This window comes from Gallinula chloropus (assembly GCF_964237585.1).
Source record: "Gallinula chloropus genome assembly, chromosome: 9".
In the NCBI taxonomy this organism is placed as follows: Eukaryota; Metazoa; Chordata; class Aves; order Gruiformes; family Rallidae; genus Gallinula; species Gallinula chloropus.
In genome coordinates this window covers 16,838,292-16,860,987 of record NC_140094.1, presented here as the reverse complement: position 1 = coordinate 16,860,987, position 22,696 = coordinate 16,838,292, and the positions used below count along the sequence as shown (strand labels likewise).

General features: G+C 43.4%; 1 protein-coding gene across 1 annotated transcript in view; it reads right to left on the bottom strand.

Annotated features, from left to right (window-relative positions):
• LRRK1 (leucine rich repeat kinase 1) overlaps positions 1-22,696 on the bottom strand; it is a gene marked incomplete at its 5' end in the record, with an annotated part of 74,710 nt that overhangs the window by 37,599 nt on the left and 14,415 nt on the right. Inside the window, 10 exons of the mRNA XM_084267821.1 lie at positions 1,443-1,519; positions 2,631-2,743; positions 6,129-6,266; positions 6,922-7,085; positions 7,340-7,467; positions 8,091-8,317; positions 13,709-13,857; positions 14,459-14,638; positions 16,986-17,157; positions 18,255-18,418. Coding sequence (XP_084123947.1) covers positions 1,443-1,519; positions 2,631-2,743; positions 6,129-6,266; positions 6,922-7,085; positions 7,340-7,467; positions 8,091-8,317; positions 13,709-13,857; positions 14,459-14,638; positions 16,986-17,157; positions 18,255-18,418 — 1,512 coding nt within the window. The remainder of the gene's footprint in view (positions 1-1,442; positions 1,520-2,630; positions 2,744-6,128; positions 6,267-6,921; positions 7,086-7,339; positions 7,468-8,090; positions 8,318-13,708; positions 13,858-14,458; positions 14,639-16,985; positions 17,158-18,254; positions 18,419-22,696) is intronic.

The window sequence follows — 22,696 nt, the reverse complement described above, 5'->3', positions numbered from 1 at the left end:
AATTTCTTGGCCACATCCTCTACTCTCACCAAGCTATACTTGGCAGAGGAACAGAGAGACGAAGATGAGCTGGCTTTCCTCTGTCTCTGTGGGTTGTTCAACTGTGGCACCAGCCAGGTGGGCTACTCCGTGCCCTTCTGCAACCCGAGGCAACCTCAGGCAGCTCAACATTGCGCCGGGGTATACATGCCAAGGCTTTGCTAACGGTAGTAATGCAGAGCCTGCCCTCTACTCTGTCGAGGGGTTGTACTGGCTTTCCATGAGGACAGCGATTCACTTTTATAGCTGGTTTTAGCTCCCTTTGCCCACTGCTCCTGCCCTTCTCTCCCCAATCGGAACTGCTGCTGCAGCACTGCGCCGAGAAGCTCTGAGGGCCTGTGAGACTGAACAGATTCACAAGATTCAGCCTCCTTTTCCAGTTCTTCCATGCTTGGGATTTCACTGATGCCACAGCATTTCTATTTCCATTTCTTACTCACAGAACAGCGCAGCCTGATCTTTTCTCCTCCTTAGTGTGCACGCATAGGACTTGCTGCACAGCAGCCTCCACTTCCACGGATGGAAAAATGATGCAGGATTAGCTTTGCCTGGAGATCCAGGCAGAGCCTCTGCCTCTCAGATGAGCAGAGTAGAGGTTGTACTTTTACATTTAGCATTGCAAATGCATTTACCAATTTTACCTATTCACTTCAACCTGAAGATCACGTGCAATGATCTTGGAACCCAAGGAAAGCATTTGCTGCACAAGGGCCTCTCTCCCTCCCGTGTGCAGCTGAGGGCTGCTCAGATGTGCGTCATGAAGACGCCAGCTCCATTCCACTCTGCTATTTGCAAAGAATGCTTTAGAGCAAAGCCATTCTTCAGGCAGAAGAGAATGAGAGAGCTCCCTGAGTGCTTTAAAAATCAAACAAACAAACAAAAAGAAATGCATATGAATCCCACAGAGAGCAGGAAGCAGCAAAAATATCTTCAGATATTCCTTTGTTCGCTCTGGGATTTCACATGCAGAGAATCTTTTCTGCTCTGCCCCAAACCATGGGTGCAAATCATGGACAGGGGAAAACCTGCAATTTAGAGATTCAGCAACAGAAACAATCCTAAGAGTAATAAGACTAATTATAGTTTAATTTCCCTTCAACATACCAGTTAGCACACCGGCTAAAAAGAATAACCTTCATGGAGAGAAAATAAAGCACAGTGAAAGAAACAGCTTTCCCTCATTGTTCATCTTTTTATGTTGATGGTAACAACCAGCTGCGCTGCTTGTTCAGAAACATTTTATCTAAACATGTTTCCCCTTAATTTAAATACTGCTGCACTTAAAATTGCAGATGGATTTACACATTTCCCTCTGGCCAAACCCCACAGATTCCTGCTGCTTCACAGCTCACCTGGCATTTGCATCACTCGCTTCTCCGCGTTTACACCGCCGTGTATCTTACCTGCCTCTGGGCCACAGCGCGCCCTGCTCTTCGTGGTGAAAAAGGGAATCCGCTTTGTTTTAAACCCCTCGTCACTCCTGTGGGCAAAACAAAACGGTGATGTCATGGAGAGAAGAGCTGAGTTGAGAACTGTGCTGCCCAGGACACAACGTGGTGCAGTCTGGCCTAGCTCAAGGCTGTGGGATTCCCAGCACAGATTGTATGGGTTCCTGTCTGCTTTTGAGAGATGGGTTACAATCCTGCTGTGCAATAACAGAGCTAGACTCCACCAACACTTTGCCCAGGCCCAATGGTTATCTTCTGGCAAATTAAGAGAGCTCTGCAAGGCGGCACTTTCAGCTCCCAGGGTGAGAGCACTTGACCCCCGGCTTTATGGGTGTCAAGGTTAAGTAGGCTGTCAAACAGCAAATTGAACAAGCTTCGTGAGAAGCGCTGGAGAACCGACCTGCTGCCACTCCCTGCTCTTGCCAGAGAGTCTCTGACAAGGTGACCCAACAACATGACTCTGGAAATGTACATTTGAACTAATTTGTCTTTAGCAACCGATTCAGCAACTCATAAGGACTCCAGAAAATCTGCTGGACAGGCACCCAAATGAGAATGTAGATGTAGGACATGATTCAGTGCAGTTCTGGAGAAGATAAGGGACATTTAACTCTCCATGCTAAACATCTCTATTGTAAATTCTAAATAGAAGAACATCACTCTTTTATTGGAGGGCCGTATTAACATCAGTCTTCTTTACGAACTTGCAGCTGGTTATACTTCCATTTAAAAAACAAAGATTTTTCATTTTTTCCAAAACAATACTCCCACGCTAACTACAAACTGCAGACCAGCCAGATGCTTTATGGTTAAGAGATGGTCCCCACAAACTGGTATTTGTAGCGATGAACCACACACTGGGTTAAAGACATTTCTGCACACTCTGAAATTAAACTGTCATTATCAGTAATCTATCCTCTTAATAAATGATATTGTGTGCTAAATGCCCAAAGAATCAGTAAAGGATAATTCATCACTGTCACAGACACACAATATACTTAGAGACATGGAATGTGGCTATCAATGCCTTTGATGCAGGTAATTAATTCACTGCTGACACCCTTTGTATTGCACGAGGGATCGGGTTTGCTATTATTTCTTCAGCTTTTGTTTTCTCAGACAAAATTCGAAAGAAACACTTACTTTCCAAGTTGGTTTTTTGAAAGATCCAGTGATTTAAGTTGTTTGCAATTCCACTTATCTTGTGAAGGCAAAGTAACTAACTGATTTCCCAGCAGCTTCAGGGACACCAAAGCCTTAAAAAAAAAAAAGGAGTCCATCAAACACACAGAAAGAGGTTTTCTAGCATGGCTGTTAAATAACAGAAACACGAAGAAAGTACATCTTATTCATCAGAACATCCTGTCCGTGCTGCCTAGCATGCAAACATTTCCTTCTTGTCTCCAGCAAGTATATTTTCTGCACGAAACAACACCACTATTAGTTCTGGGAGATTATTAGTCTTCTTGCTGACAGATGCAATTGGAAACAACCCATAGAAGAGGACATTTTACTTCTAGCAAGGAAACCTTTCCAAATGGAAAAGAACAGTATGATTTACCTACATGGTATGCCACATACAGCTGAGAACCCTTAGACATGTGTGCAAGCCAGTGTCAGAGCGGGCTTAACACCTGCCAGGCATGCATAAAGTCAAGGTGTAAAATGTGAACGATTTCACACAAGGAAAGCTTTTAATTGCTTTGTTATTACATGTCTGTTAAAATGGAAAGGATTTATATTAACTTTCCAAGACTTATACAAGTTAACTATCTATGATTCTATGTTCTAACTTTTTTTTCCCCCTCATACCAAAGGCAGAAATTTTAAAAGCAAGAAGTGAAGCTGATTAACACCATACCATACAGTTAACGCCATACAAATACTATGAGTAAGGCTAAACACCACCTTTAAATCTCACTGAAGTAGAAAAGGAAAAATACAGTTCCCATTCGGATTTGTAAAGTTCACGTTCCTCCATCTGCCCTTAAAAAGAACATCGAGGCCAAAATGATCATTTTCATTTGGTTGAAAATCCAATTTCCCCCTGAAAAACAGTCTTCTGTGTTGAGTTTCCAACCAGGTTTATTGTGCAAGTACCACCCATAAACACTGAGATAAGGTGAATGCCAGCTGGATTCTCTCATGTCACAAGTACAGCAGCATTAAGGAATTATACCCCATGGAACTCGTGTGTTACCACCTTCGAGCGTGTTCAATGTTTTATGTGCTCCACATCATATAAAAGGTTTATGCCCCTTCTCATCAAGCAGGATTAACAAAGCCGATCCATTGGCCTTCCTCCTCTTGTCTCAGATTAGAAAAATATGAGGTATCCATGAGACATAAGCGAGGGACAACCAGCAGTGGCTGTAACGGTGATGATCATGCAAATCGCTCCCTCTAGTGATAAGAGCAGGGCAGGACTAGGCCTCGCTGGCACTTGGGGAAGGTAAAGTAGAACATAAAACTGCAGACAGAGTGAACCTCTAGAAGTAAGGGCTGGAAAACTGTATAAAACCTTCCCTGGCACTCTTGACAGCCAATGGTTTCACTGGCATTAGTCTTCCACTGGCTCGAACATCCCTTTGGAAGGAAGATCAAGCCCTCCCTTGGCGCCTGGAATCGACCTCTCTCCAAGTATCAGCATGGGGCTGCTCAATGACAATGCTTCAGACCTTCCCCCCCAAATATCCTTGATTGAGGGTGGGGGAAAAGGGAGGCTATACGTTCCAGAATTAGCATAAAATTTATTCTGTGTGGTCTAGCCAGGGCGCTTCATTTTCAGTCAACTGTATCCATGTTAATGTCCCCCACAAAGGCTGACAAAGGCCTCTCTCTAGGAGAGCTGAAAGTCTGGTGAGATTATGCACTGCTTATATGCCTGCTCCACAGGGGGAAAATTAGTGACTTTCCACTGGTGGTGACTTTACACTTCATGGCTTTAATTCTGGAGATCGCTAGTACTTGTTTTGCAACTGCCTCTTGCCTCTTAACTCTTAACTTCTCCATTTTTACTGCCTTTCAGGAAGAGAATGGGTGCCTCCAGAAGTGAGACAATGGCAGTGGTAGACAACTTCCTTCAAATCTACTGCTGCAGTATGCAAAAAGAGCTCTGGTGCATTACATTACATCAGAGGAAAGGAACTGCAGCATTGGATTGGGTTGCTTCAGTCAGCTCATGATGTGGGAAAGCTGACCAGAGTCTTACCTGAATATTTCCACCCAGAGAGGATCAGGTCCCTTCAAAAGAGGCAAACTAGTCTAGAGAACTAAGACATGGCTTGGAGCATATTCCTTTAGAAGGCAATGGATAAGAAAGCTGAGAAGGCCTCTACTTCTAACATGACTTTTCTAGTACATACATCATATTAGTGGTTGTGAGGTGGTCCTAGTCTTCAGAACCCTCCACAAACCAGATCAGTGATAAACTACAGCCACCAGCCTAGGTCAGAGACCTGCTTTTAGGCCACAGGCCTCCTCTGCTTTCAGCTTTTCCTAAGGAGAAGACAGTTCACTGATGCTCCTACATAGTAATATACGCTCCTTCTGGAGTGGGATGGAGGGTGAGTGCAGCCTTGATCACTGACACAAACTCTACAGCACATCCAGGACTGATCTAGACATGGGTTTTCACCTTCCGTTTGATTCACCACACTCTGGCTCTTGGGGAACTGAAAATACCTATTTATTTCTTTTATGAGGGTAAGGCTGAAGAGACATCTATAAGAATGGACTCTCTTTAAAGCAGATGAAGCTCGCTAACTTTGAAGACAGATCATCAGCAGAGAGGATGCTGAGGTCTTCTCTGACACCCTGTACTGGTGCCTTCACATCCCTCTGCTGCCTCAGAGCAGCAGAGCACAAAGAACCGTGCCCTTGAAGCACCATCTAGTGTTTAATATCTGTCACAGTAGCTTCCACCCACGGGGTTTATTTTTAATGCAGTCAGAAAAAACAAGGTAACAGAAAGCAAGGCCAAATCTTCAGGGATCATTAAAAAAAACGAGGGAGCAAACAACCCTCAGCACTCTTCTTTCAGGCAGGAGCAAGAGGCACCTTTGCAGGAGACTCCCATGGTCCAAATGAGACAAGGATATGAACCATCACTTCTGTATCCTTCCCACAGACACCAACACTGAAAATATATATATAAAAAAAAATCCTGCACGAAGATTTACCTCTGTTTCTATCTCCTTGACCCTTAGTTTCACAATCTGTAAGGGAAGCTCAGAGGAACCCCCAAGTTCTGCTTGGTTTCATGACGAAACCATGCAAAGCCACAAATTCTGAAGAATTTTGAAGTAAAACTATGGCTCTTTGATGTCCACTGGCAAGAAAGATTTATGAGCTTAATAAGAGAGATGCCAACCTGCATTGTATAGGGCATTCAAACATGCTATTTTCAACATAGAAAGATTAATCAATCCTTAGTTACACACCACCAGACATAACTGTTTGTGAGCACACTTGTATACACCCATATTTTCTTGGAGCTGCTCAGAGGTTCTGTGAGATTGCTGCGTTCACCAACTCAAAACAGCACAGTGTCCTGCCTTAACCAGGCAGCCACTGCTACGACTTCATGGTCTGAGCAGGCATTAAGAGAAGTACCGTGAAGTAGGAAGAAATTACACTTACTTCAAGCTGAAATAGTCCTGGTGGAACTTCTTTTAATGAGTTCTCAGAAAAATCCACTTCTCTAAGGTGATTTTTCCAGAAAACAGTCAGTGCGTCAGGTAGGAATTCCAGCAAGTTTCTAGATGCTTTACAACATTTCTGGAAAACACAAAAGAAAAAACACCCACAGAGTAGTAATCACCTCTTTAAATAATGAGCTGTCTCACGTTTAAGGCATTAGGAAATACATCCTAGGTGATCTCTTTAGATATTTGGATCTAGATAAATCATTGTACATGCAGGCATGTATAATTTGCTCAGGAGATGTGCCCACTTAGTGGATGAGCAAGTTCTTTGGTGGGCAAAAATTATTGCAAAAGTTGTTTTTAAAATTATCCCCATTTGCTTTTCAACCCTAAGCAAGCACTTCACCAGTGTTCTGCTCTCCCTCCAATAATACAGAATAAAGTCAAACTGATGGATTGATGCAGAAGACCTAATTAGCTATGAGTTAGCTTTGAATGAATGCTGAGCAGGTTTTAAAATGATCCTAACAATACTTCTGCTCATATTAACTACAGAGAAAATTAATATATTCATGTAAGACATGGTTCTAGAAGTTTTCCACTACATGGTAGAACCTCAGAAAGACTTGATTTGAGACCCATAAACTGAATCAGGCAGGGGCACTCCTACAGAAACAGCAGCATTTTAGCCTCAGATGTCTGACAGCTTTTTAAGCATCACAGTGTATTTTTTGCATTGTTTCAACAGCTTTTTCAGCCTCTGACACCGTCAGAGCAGTTTGACTTACCAAGGGGCAGGCCCAGGGATCTGGAAACACTTTCAGCTGATTTCTGGAAACATTCAGTATGTTTAGGGACTTGAAGCAGTATAGAAAAACCGTTGGAAGTTCCACCAACCTGTTGTCAGAGACGTCAAACTCCTGCAGCTTCCTTAAACCAATCCAATTAGTTGCTAGAAAACATGAAACATTGTGGATTTGGTGTAAGCATGACAGCAGTCTGATCCAGCGAGATGCTGCTTAGTCGCTAGATAAGAGTCAAAGGATTTAATGAGTGCTAAACAACAACCAGGCTTGTTCATGTAGTTTGGACAAAGGACTAAGAGATGCTAAACATCTCTAGCTAATATGGTCTTTAAGTCATTATTATAAAAGTTTGGGGTTGTCCCGACCTTGAGATGTAAGTGTAACACTGGACTGTACGTACTGCTTTCCTCGTCAAATAACTTCTCCATATAGTTTTTGGAAGCGTTGAGTTTTTTAAGGTTTTTAAGATGGAGGAATCCAGAAGGGAGAGTAGAGAGCCTATTGCTGGATACGTCGATCTCGAGTAACCTGTGAGTACAGAAGATACTCAGTCAGGCATCAATAAAATGCTAAAATGCTCCTGTTGCCATAGACATATATTTTACCAGGACAGCTCTAGATCACAGAATCACAGAATTGTAGGGGTTGGAAGGGACCTCCAGAGATCAATGAGTCCAACCCCCTGCCAAAGCAGGTTCATTAGGACAGATCGCCCAGGTCAGCGACCAGATGGGTCTTGAATATCTCCAGAAAAGGAGATCTGGAATGTTCTCTCACAAGGCAAAGCAAAAAACCCTATTTAGAAAACAAACGCTTCCAGGGAGCAGACAGACATGGCCTGGACAGACAGCAGATCAGGTATTGATACCAGCCAGCAAATGTCAGTCAGAAGAGTGGGTGGGGCTCACCAAACCAGAGAAAAGCAGAAGCAGTGTGAGACAATAGAAGACCCTCTAACTGTCCTGACAACTAATTTAGAAACAGTAAGAATGCAAAAGGGCAAATCTCAAGTTAAACCTTGTAGCAGACAGAAAATAAACCAAGAAGCTCCTGCACGTGCTCTTCACTTGCACAGTTTCACACAAGCACAAGTGACTCACTGGCACCTGCTCTGCGTACGGGTTTGGTTTGTGTAGGCATCTAGCACACACCTTGTACATATAATCTCATCGGATGACTGTATGCTGGGTAACTCTGTCAACTGATTGTCAACCAGGCTGAGCTTCCTGAGGTTTATCAGGCCCCACGGGATCACGGATGGAAGGGAGACCAGGCAGTTGGCGGAGAGATCCAGCTCAGTTATCTGACAGGAGATGTCAATCAGCCAGTCCAGATCCACCCAGGGCAGTTTGAGGTTTGACCAGTTCACACACAAAGTCTTCACATGACAAAGAAAGAAGAGATACCCATGTTAGTGAAATCCCAAGTGTGCTTGGCCTGTGTTACATAGCGGGGAATCTGGCACCTGGAACTCTGCTCAGTATTGTTTCGGAAGGTATTTTGTTTCTGAGAACCATGCTTTTGGCAGCTACCTCCTTTCTAGATAATGTTCTGCTGCTTTTGACAGTAAGACAAGGAAGTCATTTTATCCTCTTTCAGGAAAAAACCCAGGAGCTGTTGTGAAAGGCCTAGCAACTTATTTCAGGCTCCAGCTTGTACAGCAGAAAACACAAACACATCGCGGTCAGCAACACACGCGAACAACCCAAAGCTTCATTTCCAAGATCACGTTGTTGCAGTCCAATGAGATCTACGTTCAAAATTTTTAAATGCTGAAAATGTCACTCTCAAAACGTTTTCAGAAGCTCAGCCTAACTCATCCCAAAGACCTCGTCGATGAAGGGCTCGTTAATTCTCCACCAGGAGGCAGCAAGGACCCGACAGCAAATTTCCTTTCCTTCTCCATTCCCACTGTTCAGCGCTTAAAGATTTTTAACCTCGAATTCAAAATTAAAAGGAATATATTTTGGGAAGGGAGAGGAAGAAAAGGGAATCAAAGGTCTATCTCAAATGCTTATTTGAGGCTCAGAACTCCAAGTGTACGAAGATCTCGCAGTTCCAATGTTTAGGAGAATGGAACAAAGAGTAAGAACAAGCTTTTTCTACTTTTTAGAATCTGACAGTAGCAATACTTAACGTAGACATAATGCTTTTCAAATGTTCACTAGTGAAGCCTCAGGACAGCCCTGCAAATACAAACAGAAACACTATGCCCACTGTAACCCTGGGGAAACCGAGGCAGAGAGCACAAGCTGTTTGTCTAAAGCGACATTCACCACCATGCCATAAGGCATCCATATAAAACACAGCGAGCCTGTAGCAACAAGAAATTAAATTAAGCCTAGTATCCACTGGTACTGCAAAATACACAGTACCTAATGGGAGTTACACTGCAGAGCTTTCACACTGGCACTAAACATCTCCTGCTGTACTGTTAGATCTTCCAAGTCTGTATATTTAACTGCTTCCTGCTTACAAACTCTTATTTTAAATTCTGTATGTAGTTCTCTGTAAATTTTTTTCCAGCCATAACAGCACAAGACTGAGCTTGTTTACATCACTGGACAGCTCTCAGTTGTGATTTATGGTAATAGGGAGTATAAACACACAGGCCAGATTCCCTTTTCCATCCCTAGCCACCCCACACTTCAGGAGAGATGTAGGGATGTGGTACTGCTGTTAAGGGACTGAAAGATCTTTCCAATGTGAGAAAGTATGTACTACAGACTTCAACTCCCTTTTTTCTCTTCCCGCTTAATTAAACTGCTCCCTAGAAAGCTACAATAAATAAAAAAAATAAAATTAAAAAAAAAATTACTGATGGTGCTTATCCCCTCTCTGAGTTCCTACTCTGTTTGAAGATGATGCTCTTTACAGCAAGCCTAGGCTCTTATTCCAGTATAAAAATGTACTTGTCCTTAAGTACACCGAAAAATGCATTAATAATAAGATCTACAGCCTGCTTTTACTGGGTGCAAGCAGGACCATGCATCTAATTTCAGACTGATACTCATCTCTATTTTGCATTTAGATTGCTGTGTATCATTTACCTCAAAAATGCAGAGCCATGGCCTCAGGATATTTAATGTGACACGAAGATACCTGCAGAATTCAGAATTCTAAAATCACAGACCATACTGTGAAATCCAAAACCTGCTATGAATGTGGTAGGGTAGGTGTCCCCATCTGCTAGGCAGCTTTTTGAATCTCCTTGCCCTCAGTCCTCCTCCTCATCCAGAGTCCAGGACTGACAGTGTCTTTTCTGCCTGACTGCTGCAAACTGGAGGATCAGTCAAGCCCCTTCATCTGACAAAGGGACAGTGGGCCAAATTCACCTGGGTGCTAGTAACCTGATGTCAGTGGAGTTACCTCAGAGATTTACTTGGCTCAGCGCTCTGCACTGAAATCGTAATCAAATGCAAGGAAGCCTGACAGCAATGCCACAGAGCAAGGAGGTTTCCTCCCCAACTCATGCTTAATCATCTCCACTACCTTCCCAGAGAAGCCCATTTCTTTGATGCCAAACGTTTGTGATGCTGAATTTACAGAGCTCAGCGATCAGCTCAACCCTTCACCATTTGGCACCGGCTGGTGAGCTCTGTGCTCAGACAAGAGAGGGATGATGACGATGTTCAGACACTGTCAGCTTCCAGGCACAGCCTGACACTGTGTGGCTTACTGCTTTTCTGAAGGGCAAGGAAAACCTCTGTAGGGTCTCCTCTCCTGCCAAGGAAACAATTTCTCAATATGAGTCCTGAAAACTAAATGGAAACCTTCTACTGCAGTGGTGTCAGGGGATGCGCTGAGGAAGGTGAGAGGCTGGAAATTGTGCAGAAGTGAGAAACCCCACTGCAATGAGCTGCAGATACACCACACCCCTCCCCATTTACTTAGATTGGAGACCTTTTGGTAAGGGGATAAAAAAGGCTGCTGAGCGTTCCTCCTAACTGCCATGACATGTCTCAACAGAACCTCGCTCTTGCCATAGACAGGATAGTCTGAGGACAATGATCATATTCATCAATAATGCTGCTGTAAAGCTTGAGTGAAACTGCTGCAGATTTTTTTTACCAATGGTAAAAATCTGAGATTATATTATCATTATTATAACTGAGATTAGCCATGGACAGAAAAAGTCAGAGGTGGATCACATGCATAAGCATAAATGTGTATAAAATACTTGGCAAAATATTTCCTTGGATAAATGCAGCAGTTTAAGATATTTTCTGGTCCATAGTGAGGGAAAAAAACATGGCTAATGCCACACACACTGGAAAATTACATGTATGTCTATGCTGATCACACCTATCCAAGTTTGGAATCTCTTCCCAGCCACTTTACTGCAGGGGCTCTTTCTGGCATTTGGTACCCGTTCCTTTAAGAATGGGGCACTTCCTCTCTTTAGCAAGATAGTGGTTTGCTGAGGAGACAAACTGACAGGGGAAAAAAAGAAAATAAAAGGAGAAACAGGTATTAGAAAAATGAGATGTAACTTCTCTTGTCTCAGCAAGGGCAGCACTACGCACACAGGAAGGTGTGGCAGCTAAACCAGGCTCTCCAACCACATTTTATGCATAGCTGGTAGCATTCACTACTGTGAGGTCAACTGTGCAGTGTTTTCACTTAGAGAGAGCACAGATGGGACAAACCCTTCTGAAGTTCTGGACTGACTCTGAAGTTGGGTCCTCAGTCTGCCCTGTCCAAGAGGAGTGACTCTTTGACATCCAGCTGATGTGCCACACACATCACAGTCTCCACACAATCCTTGCTTTGCTTCCTCTCCGTGCAAAATGCATCACAGCACTGACACGAGGAGACACACATTCACCAGTCTTAAGACATCTGAAGAAAGCACTGAGGGAAGTTTGTTTGCAGCTGCCATGAGGTCGTGTTTTAAAGAAAAATAATCAGGGCACATGCTTATCGAGACCTGAGGTCTGCAGACAAACTAGGACAAATCTTTCTGAACTTGGCCCAGACTGCCAAAATAAATTCAAAGAGGAAAACAATAAACAAGCAAACACATTAAAAATAAACAGGTATTAGAAGAATCGAGGTCAAGTTTCTGGGTCTGGCTTTATTTTGGTTTTCCTATTTCTTTTTTGAAACCAGGCCTTTCTAGCATTGCTAATTGCTATTAGCTGATGTTTTAAGACTGCTCTCTTCTTCACTCAGGGTGTGACAACAGCAAAGCTGAGTCATTTTTACAGCAGCTAAGTTAAACACTGCCAGCAAGTTCACATGGAAAACAGACCTCTTCCCTATGATTCAAACATTTATTCCAAGTTTATTCAAGCTGACTTAGCCACTTAGTTGGATTTTTTTCCCTTCTAAAAGGCACCTAGTTTTACCAACTCTTATCCAGAAGCACCTAGGATGTAGCTTCTTTTTGCTTACCCCTCAACAAAACCAAGAACCCCACAGGGAGGGCTCTAAAATCTGCTGATTGAACCTCGTGAAGTCAAGCTCACATATGTGAACTGTAGTCCCAAGCATTCGCAGTATGGTCAGGAATTCAGTGAGACAGGGTTTTGGCAGGAAAACAGAGAAGGGAGAAGTTCCTAATGCTATAAAAACCTCCCTGCTTATTTTTACTTAGCACCAAAGCAGAATCAACACCCCGCAACGTTACGAGCTGAGCAAACAGACACTCAGCTGGCAATGGGATTCACACAGATGGAGCCATGATCGAAAAATTTCCCTCACAATTTTTCACTGCAAAATTTTTATGACCTGATGAAAGCTGTAACTATTGAAAGCTCAGGGCTGCGATGCTCCTATTCAGCATCATTTAATCTACATACTGAGGGGAAGAACCAAAAAATGCCTGATAACTAGATTGCTGGGTAACAGCAGAAATAATAGAGAATACTATGTGCTTCCCTATTAAGCAGTGTGTGCTGTGAGATGTTTTTCAATTCTGAATAAAGGAGACTTGGATAATAGAGCTTACAAAAATGAAGAATATAGCCTAGTTGTACAAAGATATGTGCTAATGGTGAAGTGTTATAATACCCTGCATGAAAACAATGCCACTCATCTGTAGATCTCAAAGCATCACCACTGTGTATTAAACTTTTCAGCAGCTGGAAGACAGGAGGAGTTTAAATCTCTGCATTTTACAGAGGAAGAAATAGAGAGGCCAATGAGTTACCAACATTGTCAGGAGGCTGTCAGTGGCTAAGTAGTGAACAGAGTCCTTGCTCTAAAAGGCTTCAATTGCTTCTTCTGTGTCCCATCAAAAACCATTTCAGCTCAACTGATGCAACCTGACCACACACGATACTCTCCATGCTGCTCCAGAAAGACAGAGCTGTCCTGAGCGAGTGGCAGTAAAGGCTATCAGCTGGCTTTTACTCATGAGGATCTGAAGCAGAGGAGAATATATTTTGAGCAGATGTCAGCATCCTCTACCCATGCTCCATGCTAACAAAAAGCCACATGAGCCTATTTGTACACACTGTACCTGAACAGACACAGGGGAAGAGAAGTTTCTTTTCCACAGCATATGCCTGGTTCACATGCTGATGTTAAATCACCAAGCAAAAGCTGCCACACACAGTGTCTTCCACTTCAAGGCCTAACGCTTTACACCTTGCAATTCAGCACTGGCATGAAAGGCACTTCTTCTCTAAATGGGTAGTAAACCACAAGGCTCACAGCTGAGAAGAAGAACCACCAACCACATGGCATGTAGAGACAAGTATCAGTTACTAACATGATGCTCCTTTAAAAGAACGTCTCTTCAGACAGATAAATGGCTACTTACTGGTTTTGCTGGAGCACTACCTGGTTGCGGGCTGGTCTCAATGAAATACTTCCTCAGGAGGTGTTTGCTGGATTCAGGACTGTCCATCAGGATGTAGGAACAGAAGAAAGCTCCATTCCGTAATAAAAACACAGCTACATCTTCATTCCCTTTAGAGAAAAGAGAGATTGCCTGTTCTCTCCTTCGCACGTAAATGAACCAGCAAGGAGCTGAACAGAAATCCTGGGAAATAACCACTTCTGAAAAAAACCCATGGGGTGTGAAAAAAGGGAACTGAACTGTATAAAGACTGTTTCCTCCAGCGATAGGATTTAGTTTGGTGAAACTGAGACAGCAGAGCCCCCGGCCCAGGCTCGCTCTTGTTTCTTTTTTCCCCTGTCTTATTAAACTACACACAGAGCTGTGCTTTGAAGTGTAAATTATTCCGCCCAAACCAAGCATGTGTGCCAGAGTGTCCATAACAATAATGCTTTTACTTGCTGGCTTTCTATTTTTTGCAGGGTCTTTTCCCTTGGAGTTGAAAGAGGAAAGTTCAGCCTCTCAGCACTGACAGTGATCTACCTTAGGAAGGCCCTGACCTAAATTTGGCTAAGTCAAAACATTCCGAGCCAATTTTATTTTAATTTATCCCACTGCAAACCCATAACAATTCCAGGCAAGCCAGTCCACAGCAATTATCTTCATAGATGGGAATGACTTGGTTTAAAAGCACAAAAAAGGGGTAAAGTTTTGCAGCATGTGAATACATACCTGCCTTTATAGCAGCGTACAGGGGCAAACGTATAAGGACGGGAAACTCGTTCCTCCTGACTGCACAGCTCTCTGGGTCTGCACTGTATGCACGAATGAGGAGTTTTACTATGTCCAAATGTCCCTGCTGGCAGGCTATGGCCAGCATCCAGTTCAGGAGCTGTTGGCAAGTACTAGGACCTGTGGAAAAGATACAGCAATTGATTTAGTTGATGCCACTTGGGCAAGAGTCATCGATAAATAACAGCTATGGGTGAAGCCCCTGAAGACAACAGAGCAGACTGTGCTGCACGAGTGTGTTACAGAGGAGCCCTAAGATGCTCAGGCATAATTTTTTCAGCTTTGTTTCACTGTTCTTCATTACCAAGCCAGCTAATGGTGAATTCTTTTGACTGGCCCTCATCTAACCATGCATAAACTGGTAACAGCAGAAGGTTTCAAGAATGCCTGCTAGCCTGCCAGCAGAAAAACCAAACACCTCGTCCCAAGTAGAGGTGGTAAGTGATGGACAGGGCTGTCTCTGCATCCAGAGACAACAGGTCTGATCTAACAGACATTACTATCCAAATGCCCACAATAGGCCACTTCTTTCAAGAGGGGATACAAAGAATGGGGAAAAACAGCTGACTTCTCATGCTACTGAATGAATAAAAAAATAAATGTTTCAAACAACACAAGATAATTGTTTTAATTTGTTTTCACTGGAAGCTAAAAAGTGTCCCACAAAAAAAATTTATTTCCCCTTGAAACATTTCATTTTGGGTGTATTCTTTATTATCAACAAGACAAAAAAAGGCTAAAAAATAAAAGACCATGTTCTGATTTCTGCATGAATTTATGCACATTTTAGTCATCCCCAAACTGATTTTTTTGGGTTTTTTTTTTCCTAAATTAATATTTTGCCTGTAGAACCCTGCTTTCCTCTAGGTGAGTGTAATCCTGCAGGTGTAACTAAATGCCCATGACAGGATTATTTCTGCTAAAAGCAGTCCTCAAACCTTCCCTGACTCCCAGTATCACCTCCATTTACTTACCAAATTCACATTCCCTTTGAAACTCTTACAGAAACATCCACAAGCCCAAGTTTACATGTTAACTTTCTTTTTTGGCAGCTTCTCCATATGGAACTCACATCACTATTTGCACTCTCAACAGCTTGACTGAATCCCTCACCCACACACTGCACAAAACGGGCTCCTCTTCAGCTGCAAGCCACAGAGCTCCCCGCTGAGCCGGAGGGAATCACTGCAGTGCACCAGCCAAACTGCAAATTCATGCAGTTCAGTCCTCAGCCCTGCGATCCCAGGGAAATAACTTCCCTGTGCAACTTCCCAGGGAAATAACTGGAGAGTCCTGCACCAAACCTTCTGAAAGCTGCTGTTTGTATAGAGCACATCCCCTGATCATCCCCCCTCCAAAGCAGCAAGGGTTTAAGGGAATTTGGTCAGTGCTAAACTAAGCTTCCAGAAACTACTTAAGTCACTTTTCATTCCCAAGAGTATTATATTAATATAATTTTTGGTACTAGGTTACAAAACCAGCATTGTCAGCCTCCTTTCTGGCTGAAGAAAACACTCTGTTTAGTTGCATCCCCCAAAGTGGAACTTTTCTTTTTGCTTATTGGTGTTCTGACAGTTGAAGAACCTCAAACAAACAGGTTTCCCAACAGGCTATTCCCGTTCTCACTGAGGTCACTGGTGAGTCTATAGCTCCAGTGTGGAACTGAACTATATTCAGGGGATATATTGCAGAGGCCTAGCTTGGCTTTTGCAGTTCGTGCAATGTCTGAGGACAAGCCAGCAGTTCTCCCTGGGTGCTGTGCAGGACTGCTGAGCCCTGACACCACAGAGGGTCTTGGTGAGAAGCAGCTGCCATGCACCGTGCTCTGAGAAACAGAGGACACACACGCAGTTGCTGGTCCTGACTCAGAGTAATGCTCCTTTTTTCCCCCCTTGCAGATGCCTTTATAGAATTGTGTCTGGGTCTAAATTTTCTCTGTTCTGCTATAAAATACTGTGAAAAATAAAGCCCCACAACTAAAATATAACAAAGATTCTAAACAAGGAATTCCTCTGAAAATCAAATGGCCGAGAAGAGATCATAGGGCGCACTGCCAGCCCTGCACTCAAAGTATTACTCGCTAGTCACGCTGCACTCTCACTCACAGCACCCCTGTGTCTGCTGAGTGGGATGATGCTGTTTCCTGAAAATCCCCTAATTTCTCTGCAGGGTCCAGGATGTTATCCAGCTCTGAGGGCTGACGTGAATGAATAGTCTAAATGGCATCTTCCTCCACTTCCCGATCGCAAACAAGGAATATTTTTATGCATGTGTTTTTCCTCCCATGGGAGAAGTTTTCTTCAAACACAGCAGAGATTAGATCTCTCTATACACTTTCCCATGACTAAGTCCCTTCCCTTTGAAGGAATTTGGAAAAAACCCAACAAAGCACCACCAAAATACCCTGCTTGAAGCTAGAACACACAGCTACCAAGAGGCCTGAGGAGAGGCAATGCAACGTGCTTACCATGCAAGGAATCAAGCAGCTCTTTCACAACATCCTTATGTCCAAAATATGCAGCCACCACGGCTGCATTGTCATCGTTAGGTTCTGTTGGTAACACCACTAATGCTTCCTTCAGTAGATACCTCACCGCCTGCAGATCTCCATATGCTGCTGCAATACCTAAAAGCTGACACTGGCAAAGAAAATATAGCAAAATTTAAAAAAAAATAGGGGAGTGGGCAGAGAAAGAGAACATTTCTAGAGCTGTGTATTTATCTGTGTGCACGCAAATGCACACCCACTGTGGTTAACTGAGAATATCACAAACACTAGTAGCAATTATAATAATTGGTAATGATATTTAATGATACTAATTTGCTGGGGGGGGGGGGTTGTTTTATAGTTTTTTCTATGGCTTTACCACAAAAGTGCCCGAACCCAGAACGGTGAGTGTAAATCCACTGCTCATGGATCGGCAGAACAAGCGTTAGCACAGCTCTGCTATGATGTGTAGCAGTTCCTGTTTTGGAGATGGTCAATACAGCCAGACTCGACATGCAGGTACTCTCCCAAAACATGAAGATAAGCTCAGGCCCAAATGAAGGTGAGACATGAAGAGCAGGCCCAAAATGAGGATTCTGAAGGCAGTGCCCTGCAGAAGGTGGTGCAGAGAATATAGAATCACAGAATGCTTTGGGTTGGAAGGGACCTCAAAGATATCCAGTTCCAACCCCCTGCCATGGGCAGGGACAATTTCACTAGGCTAGGCTGCCCAAAGCCCCATCCAACCTGGCCTTGAACACCTCCAGGGATGGAGCATCCACCACCTCCCTGGGCAACCTGTTCCAGTGCCTCACCACCCTCGTAATGAAGAAACTACAGTTCCAAACACAAGCAGAAAAATCTTCCTGGGGAGGCTGTTAACCATCTTTGTACTGATGGGGGACTACATTTTTTGGTAAGTCTATAAACCGCTTCCTTTTTATGGGGAAAAACGTATTTCCCTGTTTTAGTGACCAAAGCACCAGTGCCCCTCCTCACACAGCCTCCTGTTCCTACTTATGCTGTTCCCTGAGGTCTCATCTTTCTGATGGGTGCTTTCAAGGGCAAACACAGTCCCTGGGCATATGGTTCTGAAGTGTCCCACACAGCCAGCCATGGCTGCTGGGACCCTGCAGACCCAGCATAATACAATTAACCAAACGGATTTCCTGCATAAGAAATGATGGAAGACAGCAGCATGGTGTTTTGGTTTCTTTCCCAATAAAAGGAGTAGGAACCTAACCCTACCTTTTCCACTTGCAGTGCAGTCTCCTCGCATGACAGCTTAATCAACTCTTGGGCCTTACTGGTGTCTCCAGCTTTGTAGGCATCCTGAATGCTTTCTGTCACAGGTGTCTGAATAATGGAGACTTCGCCCACTGTGGACTGTTTGCCACCCATGTCCACAGTTCCTGCCATGGAAATAGAAAAGAAGGGTGAGGAAAAAAGACCTGTTCATCACTTGTGCACAGCTGTGATGTCAGTGCATCCTGGCAACAGAAGAAGGGGTTCAATTATTTTCAGTGGAATATTTATACACAGAATGAAAATAAAAAAAAAAGAGGCAGAAACCTCAGCACCCAGTTGCCTGATAAAAGAAAGTGATAATATGTTAAAGTACTTTCCAAGAGGGACGTGAAACTAGAAGGGACAGTGAGTTCCCCAATTGCTCCCACAGGTGGTTTCCAAAGGGTGGTGTGAAAGCTCACACACACAGACAGGCCCTGCAGCAGGAACCAGGGAAGGGAAGGGCACCATGAGACTGGTACCCACCAGGCTTCCGAAGAAGCAAAGTGTCTGCAGCACCTCCCGAGGTTCTCACATCATTAGCTTTGGTTTAGTCACGCTTCATTCACCTCCTAACAACAGCCTCAGGAATACTGTACTTCTTCAGCACTTTCAACCAGAGCTTTATGCAACTCAGTCAACATGAAAGAAAAGAAATCAGGAGTATTTTTACTCCGGGAAGGCAGAGTGAAAGGAGATTATGCAAGATGCCCAGCATCACCCTGATCAATCCTGGAGAGCCTCCTAGGCTAGACATTTTTTTTAAATGCCTTTAGGAGCCAGAAGAGTTTTCACATGTCAAAGATTAAAAGCTGCAAACCATTAGTGAAGATGCTTGCCGATGGGTAACGAAGAGAAAACCATGAAGCCTCCCACCCACCCTCCCTCCCCAAATACCAGGGCAGGGAAAGCTGCAGGAAAGTCACTGAATTATGAGTAAGACGTTCAGATCTACTCCTGAACATCACACAGGATGGAGAAAAGAAGCACTTTTCACTTGAAAAGCAACCATTCCATTCTCAATTATTCCTAATAATTATTAATCCTTATTCTTTATCTGCAACTGGTTAAATAAAGCCCTTAAGCCCACAGATTGCCATATATGTTAACAAGGATCTATTTTCTTTTATTAATAGACATCTGTGTCACGCAAGGCCTACTTTAATGCAGCCTGGAAACAGAAGTGAATTTGCATCAATACATAACTGTCAGTAAACATCGTGGAACAATGCAGTCTGAATCACTGATACACTCTGACTAACACTGCTCATCAATTATTTAAATGAAGCTCAAATCACTCAGACATCGGAGACGGCCCCAGAGATTGATGCCATTAAAAACGTGCCCACATCAATAACCTTCCCCAGATGATGCAGAACGTGTGAAGGACGAGCAGCAGAAATGGAGGGAGATGAGTGTGGTGTTAAATTACAGTATAATAAACAGCACCTCTGAGTTCATGTTAATGAGGGCAGTGCTGTCATCATCCTGCAGTTTTTATGGAGTATGTGGGAAAAGAAACTCATCCACCATTTGGTCCAGCCTTTCTAGCAGACAACTCATCTGGAATGGATCTCTAAGAATACTGCACGTGATTTAATTCTCTTTTTAATGGATACCAAAGGTAGGAAGTGCAAATGACCCTTAGGCAAGTAATGGTTCAAAGGGTGATAGGAGAGAGAACTTTCAAGTTAAATAGTTCTTCAATCTAAACAGCTCAGAACTGGAGTGGGTAAAATGGAGAAGTATAGATCCAAGCAAACATTGCAGTTACTGGAACACACAAGCCTCCCTCTGCTTGGCACCCTGTGATGAAATCCTGAACCTAGAGAGAAGCACTGGAATTCCCCTTGGAGGAAAAAATGCCTCACATCAGAGATACAAAACAGCTGGAAAGCTGAGCAGGAAGCCCTGCAAATCAGGGCTGACAGAGCACTGCAACTTTAATCCAGTTACTAAAAAAATGCTGGAAGGAGGGATAGAATTTTACTCCCTTTCAGCTTCAATCCTGATTTTGGGGACTATCCCTCAAGACCAGCATCCGCAGCCAATTCAACATGCAAAGGCACATAGTTTCTGCCCAGGATTAATCAGGGCCATCCTTCTTTCTTTTTAAATATTGGCCAGGGAAGACAGAGATACAAGTATCTCACGGTCAGAGATTTATTTGGGATCAGGGAGAACCTGGTGTCACTTCCTCATCTATTAGAGAGTCTCCAGTCACCCTCTCACACATCCTCCACACTAGAGCTCTTCTTACAGGAGCAACTGCCACCTCTCCTACTGGAACTGCCCCACTGTACAGGGAGGACTACCAAATCGGTTGGCCAGGGAGCACAAGAAGGACCACAGTGCTGTAACTGAGGGAAGGAGGAGTTCCACAAGCTAGACCCTAATCCCAAGACTGTTGCTGTGTTTTACCCAGTGTCTGCTTCACAAAACTTTCTGGCTAACGTGTCATGCTTCCTCTTGAATTTTCACCCTCATCAAAATTTCTTACCTCCTTCAAGTGTAATAGCTTAGTTACAGCCACTGTTCCCATCACCACTGTTGAGAGAACATGTGCTGGCCATCAGCCATCACAGCCTGCTCGTGTATGTTAGGTGTTGACTTCTGGGCGCTCCAGGAATGGAAGGATCACAGATGTTTGGCTTTCAGGAGTTTCCATGTTCCTGGAGATAGCTGGAAGTTTAATTAGAAGTCTTTGGGATCACAGAATCGTAAGGTTGGAAAGGACCTTTGAAATATTAAGTCCAACCACACCTGTCCTCTACTAAACCAGACCCCTGAGCACCTCATCTACCCATCTTCTAAATCCATCCAGGGCCGGTGACTCAACCCCCTCCCTGGGCAGCCTGTGCCAGTGCCCGATAACCCTTTTGGGGAAGAACTTTTTCCTAATGTCTAATCTGAACCTGCCCTGGAGCAGCTTGAGCCCGTTTCCCCTCATCCTATCAACTGTCATTTGGGTGAAGAGACCAACACCCATCTCTCAACATCCTCCTTTCAGGCCCCTAAACTCAATTTTAGTCTAGTCTTAGGCAGATAAGTACTTTTTATTCATCTAACTAAAACTGCCCAGTTTTGAACATTTGAACATTCATCAAGTAGAAGTCAATAAAAGCTTCACTGAATGTAAGAGATCTGTTTGAAACCAATATATTTATATCTAAGTATTCTTGGCAGAAGGATAATGCTGCTCATCATTCAAGTTTCTTATTTAACTGTCATCAAAACCTCTTTCTATGAATGCATTTTGCAGAGTAAATTGATCCCTGATGAAGACCTGAGGAAAAAAAGTGGCCAAAGGACATCAGCAAAAAATGACCTTGGAATTCAACTAATTACAAACCTGGGAATAGCAAAACTGCTGAGATAGAGAGTGATAAAAAGTTTGCCCTCAACAGACAGCTGTACTCGTGTGATTTGGTCAAAATTAACTTGAGCTTTCCAAGGTTAAATGAGAGAAGGTGGGTCATCTATTCCTAAATTCCCCCAAACACACAGAATCCATCCATTTCAAAGCTAAGCATCTTGCCAACCAAATGACTCAATTCCCAGAAGATTTCCTGGTAAAAGATATACTGACTTCTGAAATACAAGTGGAAAATAAGCAGCAGCATGTTTTATAAGCAGAATTTATACTCACCAGTAGGAAAAAACACCAAGGAAAATGACATTCTACTTACTAAAGACTGGTTTATTCCCACAAGATGCATGACTGTACTATCATCAGTACTGGCATTCATGTAGGCTGGGACTAAAATTTTGCCAATAAATGCATGAGCCCATTTTAGCAAAAATCTGGGCCAAAATCCAAAGAAATTCTGCCTATGGTTTTAACCCTACAAATCTCACTCTCTTTACCTGAGCTCTAGAAGTGGCTTTCCCACCTCCCTTGTCTCAGCTTTGACAAACACCATATAAGAGCAATACTGAAGTTGAATAACAATAAATCTCTATTTTTTTTTGCTTGATCATGCAATGTGCTGAGTATTTAAGGCTGGATGTAACAAAGTGCTTTTAATCCTTAGATTGTATGGGTTTAGGCACTGGCTCCTGCATTCTGCAAGATAACATGTATGACAACTGTGCACTGCTATATGCAGATCAGCATATATGATAGCCTAGCAGTACTTCCTGGGTATTTCTGTAATAAAAGGCTACTAGAAGCTCCAGGAACTTAATACACACGTTGCAACTTCCTTTACTTTTCGCTTGGTGCACACAGTTCTGGGACAGGGCTCTTGGGTTGGGACAGGTTCCCCTAAAACTAGAGCCTTGCATCAGCACCTCTGTTGTGAGTTTGCAACAGGGAAGCTGATAAATGAAGCCTGTTTGAGCTCAGGTGGTATGGTGTGGGCTCATTTCTCTAACACATTGGAATCTCAATGAAAATAAGG